Genomic DNA, 12,010 nt, shown 5'->3' on the forward strand with positions numbered 1-12,010 from the left:
CAGGGCTCTCCTAGGTGGCATTTTCACCAACCCAAAGGGGTTAACCTGGTTTAGTGTGATATTTACTCTAAGAGATAAATAGGTACCTGTTTCTAATCTGCAGTATCTACACTGCCCAAAGATAAAGGTTGGGGATGAAAAATGAAAAAGAAAATCAAAATTGCCAACCTGAAACACACCCAGTGGTTTTCAGGAAACAATGTGTAGTTTTGTCTGGGTCTCAAGTCACACCGTGTATCACCCTTGATTTACTCACTCAACATCTATTGAGCAAATACTATACCCTCAAAATTGCACTAGGTCCTGGCTTGAAATATTGAAGGGCTTGGGAATGCAAAGACACCTTTGTGGTCTATCTGGACAGTGACATAGTGTCATAAATACGGTGTCTGGATGTGCTCAGGATGCTAGGAGAGCAGAGAGCAGGGTCCTAATCCAGCCTTCCTACAGGTGAATCCAAAGTTGGTTTTGAAGGAAAGAGAATTAAAGACCATAGGAAGTCAAGTTGCTTTTCAGAGGGAATGGTGCAGGGGAGGCAGAAGGGCTTAAAACACCATGTGGAGCAGAAAAGGAGAGAAGAGCGTGGCAGAGAGGAAGGAAGGAAAGAAAAGAAAGAGTTTTAACTGAGTCCGAAGGCCATGGGAAACCTCGAGAGAATGGCCCAGAAGAGGCATTCAATCTGACTGCATATAAGAAAATCCCTTTCTCTGGGATGAGAAAGGTGATTAGAGACAGACACTCGGAGACCACCAAAAAGCTTCTGCAGTCCACTAAGTTTTGAAATCCATAAAGCCTTGTAAAATGATAGTGGCTGTGTAAAAGCTTCCTTTTTAGACTATGAGTGATTTTTAGAAATCATTATAATGGATATTCTAAAAGCAGTTTGCAGAGATTTTAGGATAGGAGTATGTAGTATTGAAAAGACAAAACGGAGGAACTTTGAATTGGGCAAAGGGGAGGATGGGGAGGGGTTACGGGGGTAGGAAAGATGGTGGAATGAGGTGGACATCATTACCCTAGGTACACGTATGATTGCATGAATGGTGCGTCTCTACACCATGTACAACCAGAGAATTGAAATGTTGTGCTCCATTTATGAATGATGAATTAAAATGGATTCTTCTGTCATGTACAACTAAGTAAAACAAACAAAAATAATAAATAAATAAATAAAATTTCTATACTCAGCTACCCTAACTACATAGGTTCAAATTCCTATTCTACTTGTTAGCCCTATGACCTGGGACATGTCATTAAAGCTTTTTATGGTTCAGTTCCCTCATCTGTAAAATGCATTTCATAATAGTAAACATCTCACCATGTGTTCTAAGGAGTATTAGTTCCTGCAAATGAGGTGTTCAGCTCAGGGTCTGGCACTTCTATAGTTAGTTATCCTTCACTCTTATTATGGATAATTCTTGGTCTGTATACTAAGAATAAGTAAACTGCTCACCAGTTAAAGCTCCAAATATCTTATTCCTCAAAAGGTTTACAGTGGAATGAGATTGAACCGACAACTAAAATTCTGACAAAATATTGTCATTTTTAAAAAGTGGCATGAAACAATAACGTCGTCTTAAATTTGTAAATGCTATATATTTTACAAGATGTTTTTATATATACCGTATCATTCAACACAGCAACCCTAGGAGGTTTAAAAAAAAAAAAAAGTATACACTATTTTCCCAGATTTATAAATGAGAAAATTAAGTTCCTTTGTACCTAATGGATCCTGGCAAGGATCCAAGGTTTCATATCTATGGAAAGTCCAAGGCTAAGGTAATGAATGACATTGTGGGCAGTGAAAATGGTACCATGGCCAAAGCTAGGAAGAAGCCTGTTTGATCAATCTTTTCATAGCAAGTATTGTAAGGTTCATGGAGGCTGCTCTAAAAATCACCAGTATTCTTGGGGGAAATAATCAGTATTTTTTTTTTTTTACTTTATGTGGTATATTCATGTTGTACATCTTGATATTTCTTGTTGTAAACTTTAGCCTATTTACATTTTCGGGTTATTTTCCACTCCCTTTCTTTATAATTATGAAATCGTACATATTGATCTTTTGGTTTTAAGATGCCTGATATCATGGGATCTGAGAAATTTAGAGACTTCTAGAACACTGGATGATAGGAAAGGATAAATAGTGAACTAATTTAGAAATAATGACAGGATTGTGACCCAAATGTCACAAGACAGTTTGAACAAAGAAATGCATGTGTGATATTTTTTTCCTTTTATGGGGCTCTTCCATAAAAGTAAGGTAGCTCTGCATACAGGAGCTGCCACAGGTAAGCCAACTAAAGCACAGGAGTAATCCCTGCTTCCTTTTGCAAGGTTAATAACATCAGTTGTCTTTTGTAGGCTTGGCAGTTCCTCGGGATAACACAGGCAGAGAATGAAAATGAACAAGCAGCCATTGTCGCCCTCCAGAGGTACATGAAGCTAAGCACATGACTATGGCTGTTGGACACCTGGGAGTGCACTTGCTCAGTTCCACAATTGTCTTTTGCCCCCTCCTGAAGCGCAGTGTGAAAAACCAGGCCAGGACCAGGACTGGGATGCCACATGTCACCCACATTTAGCTCTAGAAAACAAGAACTTATGACGAAATAGTGTTCTTCAACCACAATATTTTGCTATCTGCAAATCAATTAGTTCATTAAATACATAGTTTCTTTTAATTTTCTAGACTTTTGTAGCATCCGAAAGTTTTTCTCAGGATAAGCATATTGAGATAATGAAGATTTGTGGGTGGGAATGGGAACAGAGGTAGATGTAGGTAGCATCACCCATTAACTTGATTAGAATCCCTACCAAATAGACTCACACTCTCCCTGCCCCTTCTTGAAAGTACTTTTCATATAGAGCTGTAGGAGTAGAATGTATATGCACATGCACATAAAATCCAGAGGTTCCCCTGGAGTGTGTGTATATATGGAAGTGTACATAACCTGTGTGCGTGTGTAAATCCTAGAGATTTGGAATGTTAGAATGTGAGAATTCTAGATCTGGGGCTTTGCCATCCCAGAATCCTGGATTTCAGTATTCCACAGCATCCAAAGATGTTGTGATGCCTGGGGTGTCGTTCTTCCTTGAGATCATTTTCTATAAAGGAGAGAACTGGGGATCAGGGAAGGTCAAGGTCACACATTATATGTAAAAGAGACAGAACTTTAACCCTCATGTCCTGACTCTGGAACTCTGGTCAGTGGTTCTTAACCCTGTATACACATGGCCAATAGAATTATCTTTAAAAAATTAAATAAAATTAAAAAAGACTACTAGGCACTCCTGGTTTAATTGCTTGAGACTAGGAAACCAAGCATCGGTAGTTTTAAACCTTCCATTCTCAGGAGCATTCAGAGTTGAGAACTCTGCCCAGTACAGATAAGTTTCTGAGGTTGGGACCACCACAGGGAGGCATTAGGGGCTGCTTAGAGCTTGTTCCTTAAAAAGTCTTTTCCAGGGACTACCATTATCATCATTACCTGGGAGCTTGTCAGACCCGTACTTCCTCGGCCCCATCCCACCCACTATACTAGAATGCAGTACAGAGGAAGGTTCAGGGTCCCAAGTGATTCATCTCCACTTCAAAGTCTGAAAAAACCCTTGCTAGAGGCCAGATGAATAGAATAAGGGGGTTCAGTCAGTAACCTCAGTCCTTCATAAACCCACATTAGTAGTCTGGAAATGGGAAATTCCCTCTCCTCTCCAAAACACTGTACAATCTTTCATCTCTGAATATCCAAATATAATTCAAGTCCAGTTTGGGGGAAGGGGATAAGGTAATAATAATATCCTTTTCTTCTCATTAGATTAACTAGTAATAATTTATGTGTAGGAAGTAGCCATACTTCCATAGTTGTAAAACCATTCATTACAATTAACAAAATCAGTCATCATCAGGATGAGTTTTAAATGTTCTTAAAAATCCTCTTTGGCCATGATTTTCATTAGAAGATACATGGTGTTTTCCAAGAATGTAAACAAATGTAATAATATTTTGCAACATTTAATTGGTAAAGATTTCACATTTTCTAGAGAACTGTTGGAAAACTGAAAAACCTAAAATTATTTCTGTTTTGTCTTCTTTCAGGTGCTTAGAACTGCAACCCAACAATTTGAAAGCTTTGATGGCTTTGGCTGTGAGTTACACAAACACTGGTCATCAGCAGGATGCCTGTGAATCTTTGAAGAATTGGATTAAGCAAAATCCAAAGTACAAATACCTTGTGAAGAGCAAGAAGGGATCTCCAGGCCTCACTCGAAGGATGTCTAAATCCCCAGTTGACAGGTACCCTTCTCATTATAACTGGCAGTAAATACCCAATACACAATTAATCACCTTAAGGGTGATGAATGAGCCTCAGATCTCTACATCACTCCCTTCACAAAGGCTTTTAGGGCAGCATTCTGCTGGAAGAGAGCACTGAATAGAAAGATCGATGCTCACATCAGAGCTATTATGTTAATCTGTTTTCCATCACTGTAACAAAATATCTGAGATAATAAACCTACAAGAAGGAAAGGTTTATTTTGTCTCATAGTTTTGGAACTTTCCATCCATGGTTAATTGGCCCTGTTGCTTTGAAGCTCATGGTGAGGCAACGTGTCATGGTGGGAGCACATGGCAAAGGAAACTGTCCACCGCATGGCAACAAATAAGCAAAAGGAGAAAGAGACAGAAAAGGTTCAGATCCTAATTGTCCCGTTGAGAACACAACTCCAGTGACCCAACTTCCTCCCCCAGACCCTTCCTCCCAAAGATACCACCACCTCCCAGTAGTGCCACAGAATAGCTGCCGAGCCTTTATTTGATACATGGGCCTTTGGGGAATACTTATCCAAACCACAGCAACCATCCTTTGGACACATAATCTCCATCTTGGGCACCCACAGACATTTCTCTGAGTACCATATTTTAAAGCCAACTGCTTTGGACATAAAATTCACCTGAAATATAATAAGTACTGATTGATGATCCATGTTTTATGAAGTCTGAGAATTAGGAATGGGTAAATGGAAGTCCCTTGGAATTGTGTTTCCATCCACAAAAAACCCTGATGTTAAGTCCTTTCTCACTGAGGCCCTGGGAAATTTAGCTGTGGGGTTTCCACACTGGTACTCCCAGGGTCCCTAGATTTGTCCCTGTAGAGACCTTACTTAGGATAGCTCCATATGTGTGCAACAACATATTTCATGAAAATCAGCTGCATTTTTCAACGTTCAGTATTAGTAGTCCTCTCCTTAAGCTAAGATATTTTGACAGAAATTTTCCAGTCTGCGATAAAGCGAGACTTGAAATAGAGCCCAAAGAGCTTCAGTAGTCAATCATTCTTGCCTGGTCTATTTGGGTAAAGAATCTAATGTTTTCTTTTATAGTTCTGTTCTGGAAGGAGTGAAGGAATTATATCTGGAAGCTGCCCACCAAAATGGAGACATGATCGACCCCGACCTCCAGACAGGCCTGGGGGTACTGTTCCACCTGAGTGGAGAGTTCAACAGAGCAATAGATGCATTTAACGCTGCCTTAACTGTTCGGCCAGAGGTAAGAGTGCACAGCGCAGCCCGAAACCACCATATTCTCTGTAACAAGTTTCCTCAGCCTACTTTGCCCATTTCTTCTACACTTTATTTCCCTTCCTCTGATGTTTAAAGTGAGTGGTACTGATGACAGGCTATGTGGCAGTTAATATTGAACTGTCTAGAATAGAAACGTTAATTACATGACAGCGTCAAATGATGACTGCCGTTTGATGAATGAATGTCGCTTCACAAAGTGATTTATGACGATGTCTGAGTGATTCGCCTCACCATGGTACCGGTCCATGAGCACGATGTCAGCAAGGCTCCTTCTGGTTGTTAGAGAACTCTGCTTTTTGTCATCAGGACTATTCATTATGGAACCGCCTGGGGGCAACCTTGGCCAATGGAGACCGCAGTGAGGAAGCCGTGGAGGCCTACACCCGAGCTCTGGAGATTCAGCCAGGCTTTATCCGGTCCAGATACAACCTGGGAATCAGCTGCATCAACCTGGGCGCCTACAGGTGAAGGATGGGACAGGCGAGACCCGAGATCACTCTCGGGACTGAGATCTAATAACCTGACAGGTGGTCTCCCAGTAAGAGTACCTGTTTTGGTAGGAGTAGTCCTCTTCCCGCCATTAAAAGTAAATTCGGGAGGTTGAGACAGGAGGATCGTGAGTTCAAAGCCAGCCTTTGAACTAGGTTAGCAAAAAGCAAGGTGCTAAGCAACTCAGTGAGACCCTGTCTCTAAATAGAATACAAAATAGGGCTGGGGATGTAGCTCTGCATCCCCTAAATAAAAACAAAGAGTAAATGTGGAACCGTCAGACCCCAAGGCCTATTTAAGCGGGGGACGGTATGCAGCACTGGTTCTGAATCTTCAGCTGCAATCATCTGGACATCTTGGGAGATGTAGATTCCCAGGCCCCTCTGCCAGGGATCCTGATTCAGTCAGCCTGGGTTAGAACATTGTCTATTTTTAACACCCCCAAGGGCAGCTCTCTGTGAAGCAGGAACAGTCCAATCTTGCATTTTCCACTTAAGGAAAAAAAAAAATCTTGGGGGCATACGCAAGCAGACTTTGGATGTTTCCAGAAACCAGTGTTTGGCTAAGCAAAACCAAGAATCCAGGTTTTCTAAATCTAGTAAACCAATAATTTTAGTTGGGTAACAAAAAAAGAAAAAACATGGTGGGTTTATAGTTTGAAACACCTTTCTTAGTTCCTTATGACTTGTCCTATCATTCAGGTTTAGATCTTCTCTTTCTTTTCCTATGTACAGTGACCATCAATGACCTTTCTTCTTTTGGGTAATGAAAGTATGGGTGATTTTTTTTCTTCTTTCTTTTCTTTTCTTCTTTTTTTTTTTTTCTATTTTCTAAGTAAACAGGTTTGGCATTTATGTTTGAGAAAAAGAGAACTAAATTTAGCTTTAAATCCCACAAATAATGCAAACTTTTCCTCCTCTGAAAGAGCAGCATTCCATAACCAGACAGGCTTGGGATCAGATCACAGCCATGCCATTCACTGGTTTTGTGACTCTGGTCCTATAACTTTGAGCCTTCATATCTCCACTTATAAAGGAAAGGGAGAGGAAGAGAGAGAAAGAATAATAACCACCTTGCAGGATGATGGTGCACATTGAATATAATTGTCTAGCACAGAGCAATAGCTCATTATCTAGTGGGCATTTATTACAATTATGGCCATCATAATCCTCAGTATCCCTATTATTATTATTTATTTAGATAAAGTACCTGAGACCTTCATAACAAGGTTACCTTCTTTTGACATCTGAAGAGTTGCTCTTTCCAAACTGTGTTTGTGTGTTTTGCCAGTGGCAAATTTTGAGGTCTTAGAAAATAGCCGTTGCATTTATACTAAAAGGATCTTACAAAGGACATTAGCCACTGGATTACACCATATCTTCTAAGAGGATTTTGCTCAGGTTAAAACCAGGAATAGCTGAGTGGCTCCTGAGCAGCTGATTTGTTTTATTTATGGATACTGAAAAGTGCTGCTGCAGAGGCCCTCTTCACATAGGCTAAGCAGAAACCCAGAGCGGACGCTGGGCCACCTCCCCGCCCGGCAGCTGTCTGAAGCCCAGGTGATGTCCATTTTGCATGCCCACTTCCTTCCTGGTTTCCTCAGATTCTCCTAACCTGTTTTTCTCCTCCCCGCTTTTATTCACTCTTTTCCGGGTATGTTCTGTTAATCTATTTCAGGTGACACCTTTGTCTTTTTGAGGGCAACAAAGGAAGATGTAAATAAACACACACAGAGACATACCAAATTCAATTAAAGGGAGCTTTCATAAAGGTCTCGGATGCGTTTTTCTTAATTGTAACTTTTTAATGTAGAAAACAATACTTGCAGAATACTTTCTTGGCATTTCACAGGTGTGAAATTCATTTGTCAGAGACCATGACAACTAAAGACCAGCAACTTGGTTGAGCTGTGAAGTTTCAATCCTCAAGCAGGATCAGCAAGTCAATTTTCAGGTTGCCAGAATGCCCAACAAAATTTGAATTTCAGATAAAGGACAGATATTAGTTTTTACTACAAGTGTTTTCTAAATATTTTTATTTGCTAAGTCTGATAACCCTGATCAGTCGGTTCCTTTGAAACAGCTCAACCAAGCTTTATGGATCTTTTATTGTCAAGCCAAATGTGGGAATCTTGAGAAGTGATACATAAGTTTTGGGGGTTTTCTCCTGAGGGGGGACAAAAAGCCCAAAACCTTAAATGAATTCTGAAAAGAAGTTCAACTTCTTTACTTGCATTTATACTAAGGAATAGGTACAGGCTTAGGAGTTACAGGTAGAGGTATAGGCTTAGGAAATAGCAACTGTCATTAGCAATATGACTCTGAAGAAAGCCAGGAGTGAGTATAGATTCCTCTGTCCTCCCCAAAGACCTCACCCTCCAGACTGCAGGTGTCTGTGAGTGCCAAAGGCAAGTCTTATCCTACTACAATGGAAATAGAGGACACTGTTGATATGAAACTTGGGTAGCTTAAAAAGTTACACCCTAGTCAGCAGGTGCTTCAGAGCAGTTAATCCTATTCAAAAATGAGGACCCTTTTTATTTTTTTATTTGTTTTAATTAGCTACACATGACAGTACAATGATCTTGACATATCATACATTTGAATCAGTTGGGGTATAATTTCTCATTTTTCTAAGTGTACAGGTTGCAGAATCACATTGGTCATGCCATCACGTATATATGTACAACAATAATAATGTCTATTTTATTCTGCTGGAGGACCCTTTTTTAATAAAAAAAGAAACCATCCCCTTCGAGAGTAGTATTTTTAGTACTAGTATAATGAGGGAAAGATATTATAAAGTGAGTAATGCCTTTAAATGAAGGAGCTTTTGTTGAAGATGACAATATTCACAGACAATTGGAATTATTCACAGGGATATCTGTGAAAGCCATTCATACAGATACATGTGCAATAGTCAGAGTCCCCCCAAAGGACTCTGAGCTCACAAGTTAAGGAACAGGCTTAGACTATCTTTACGAAAACACCTGGACTGGCTTGATGAGCTTAGTAAATTACTCTTCTGTCACTCTCCAAATCCCTCTGAACAGAAAGCCACAGACAGAGACTAGAGCAGCTGATAAATGAGGGCTCTGGATCTTCCTCCCCACAGGATCTTACAGGTCTGGGATTGGGAGACATGTCATTAGAGCTGCCACCCTCAGAAGAGGGACCAGAAAGGGCCTCTCCATACCCACCCATTTACAGATCCTGTTCTTGAGCCCAAGGGCCCAGAGGAGAGGTGGTTAGGACACCCACTCCAGTGGATCACCCAGGTGACTGCATACAGCTCCATTTCCCAGTGGCCTTTTACTCTCAGGCGGACCCAACAATGTAGATGAGTCTAGTGCCTAGGCCATGTGCTTTGGAATTAGAAATCCAGTCACACTTTCAAGGGTTCTTCCCAAACGTTCAATAGCCGCCTTCCAGGATTAAGCAAAATCAAGTCTGTGAAAAGATTCTGAGAAGAGTAAAGCAGATATAAATTAAAATGGCATGCTTACTCTCAGCAACAGTTAGTTTGTCAAACACACAATACAAGGTTGGAGTGACAGGGGGCCGCTGCAGAGGGCAGAACAGAAGGCAGACCTGGTGCCGGCACAGTCCTGGATTGGATGGCATCTAGCTCAGCTATTCTCAACATTCCTATCCTCAAGGTCCCTTTAAGCTTTTAACAATTACTGAGAATCCCAAAGGGCTTTTATTTATATAGCTATATCTATCAGTATTTACCATTTTATAAATCAAAATGAAGTTTTTTAAAGACTCATTTGAAAATAACAAGTCCCCATGCTTGCTGGTAATCCCAGTGAATTAGGAGGCTGAGGCAGGAGGAGCACAAGTTCAAAGCCAGCCTCAGCAATTTGGCAGGCTCTAAGCAAAGTAAAATAAAATAAATATTTTTAAATTTTAAAAATATTTTTATTTGCAAACACAGATCTAAATAAAAAAGAGTTGGGGATGTGGCTCAGTGGTTGAGTGCCCCAGGGTTCCATTCTCAGTACCAAAAACAAATAATGTTTTTAAAAAATAAAAATAGCAAGTTATTATGTTAACATAAATAACATTTCACAAGAAAATAATTATTTTCCAAAATTAAACTATGGTCAGAGAAAATAGTGGCAGTGTTTTACATTTTTGCAAATTTCTTTAATAACTTGCTTACTAGAAGACAGACTGACTGACTTCTGCATTCAGTCTGTTGGGACAAAACACCTCATGTAGTCTCTGGAAAATTCCATCTCTGTGCATTTGAGAAGATGGAAGTGAAAAGGTCGAATAATATCTCAGTTTGTTTGTGTGTTTGGTGTCAGTGCTTTACCCCTGAGCCACATCCCCAGCCTTTTTTTTTTTTTTTTTTTTTTTTTTTTTTGAGACAGAGTCTCACTAAGTTTCTTAGAGCCTCACTGTGTTATTGAGGCTGGCCTCAAACTCATGATCCTCCTACACCAGCCTCCCAAGTTACTGGCATGTACACTGCACCTAGCACATCTGAGTTTTATTAAGAAAATAATTTTGACCTCATTGAGCCCCTAGGCTCCCCATTCCATACTTTGAGAACTATTGATCTTAATAATAAAAACATTTGTATACATTCATTCAACTGCAGCCCAGGACAAAGTTCTAAAATGACTTTTATTCTCCTGATGACACACTGAGGGAAACTGAACTTCAAGGGAAGATGAGAAATTTGTCTGGAGCTAAATAATTAGGTTATAAGCCCAGGTGCTCTGCTAATCAAGTCAACTTCACCCTACCTGCGTTCCATATTTCTAGCACAAATAGGAAAGATTAAACCACTTTGTTTCTGAGTAAAGCCATATTTTTCCTCTGAAAATTTAGTACTATCAATCCCAACTGCAAATAGATTAAATCTTCAAACCATTCCTGGAGTAGGAGAAAATCAAATTCACTAATGAGTTAGCAAGGTTTTTATTCTTCTTTCTTTCCCAAGTGGCATTTGTAAAATGAAACTTCTCTTTCTTCTTTGTGATTCCACTATATTTAGCAATTATTGTTCAGAAAAGATTAATGAGAGAATCAGAAAGTTGTTCATCTGATCATCCAAAATTCTACAGAGAGATGATTGAATTTAAAATAACTCAATCTTTTTTTTTTTTTTTTTAAGTTTGCAAACTCTGAAATTTGTTGCATTTTAAAATGTCTGTTTTTCTGCCCTCTTAGAGAAGCGGTCAGCAATTTTCTCACTGCCCTCAGTTTGCAAAGAAAGAGCAGGAATCAACAGCAAGTTCCTCATCCCGCCATCTCTGGGAATATCTGGGCTGCCCTCAGAATCGCACTGTCTCTGATGGACCAACCAGAGCTCTTCCAGGCAGCTAATCTCGGCGACCTGGATGTTCTCCTAAGAGCTTTCAACTTGGATCCTTGAAGGAAACAAACAAACAAAAATAAAGAATAATAATCCCTCACCCGTGTTATTGTACTGAGAAATGAAAAACTATTTTATTATGAATTTCCGAAAGGATAAATCAGATATTCAAAAGGCCATGGTCACATAACCCAAGGGAATTAATGCCTACAGACAATGCCCAGCCTCTGTTCAGATCCAAAAGCACAAAATGTTGTATATAGAGTCAAGGTCAGGTTCCAAAGAAGAATTGAGAGACTAAAGACAAACCAAGATAAAGTAAACTACGTGTACTCTTCACAAGTTGCAAGTATATTGCAAATCCTGTTTGGTGGGGTCCCCAGTTGCAGCTGCCAGCCCATCTGAGGAAGATGTTCACAGGACCCATGAAGAAAGCACTGCCTCAGATCAGGGAATTCTGACTGTTCCTAAACTGTCCCCTGAAATTCCCCCTTTTGCAAGACTGAACATAGTTTGGGCCATTGGTGCATGCACATATATTAACTCGACTAAAGACAGGCATTGCTTAAACCTGTTCCAGTTTTAACTTTTATTGTAGCCCTGT

General features: G+C 40.0%; 1 protein-coding gene across 8 annotated transcripts in view; it reads left to right on the top strand.

Annotated features, from left to right (window-relative positions):
• Pex5l (peroxisomal biogenesis factor 5 like) overlaps nucleotides 1–11,625 on the top strand; it is a 152,312-nt gene extending 140,687 nt beyond the window's left edge. For all 8 annotated transcript variants that reach the window (XM_076867273.2, XM_076867268.2, XM_076867274.2 and 5 more), the window contains 5 exons: nucleotides 2,365–2,435; nucleotides 4,100–4,297; nucleotides 5,386–5,551; nucleotides 5,893–6,050; nucleotides 11,262–11,625. In XM_076867273.2, coding sequence (XP_076723388.1) covers nucleotides 2,365–2,435; nucleotides 4,100–4,297; nucleotides 5,386–5,551; nucleotides 5,893–6,050; nucleotides 11,262–11,466 — 798 coding nt within the window. In that variant the 3' untranslated portion in view covers nucleotides 11,467–11,625. The remainder of the gene's footprint in view (nucleotides 1–2,364; nucleotides 2,436–4,099; nucleotides 4,298–5,385; nucleotides 5,552–5,892; nucleotides 6,051–11,261) is intronic.
• The last annotated feature ends 385 nt before the right edge of the window (nucleotides 11,626–12,010 follow it).

This window comes from Callospermophilus lateralis, chromosome 10 (assembly GCF_048772815.1).
Source record: "Callospermophilus lateralis isolate mCalLat2 chromosome 10, mCalLat2.hap1, whole genome shotgun sequence".
In the NCBI taxonomy this organism is placed as follows: domain Eukaryota; kingdom Metazoa; phylum Chordata; class Mammalia; order Rodentia; family Sciuridae; genus Callospermophilus; species Callospermophilus lateralis.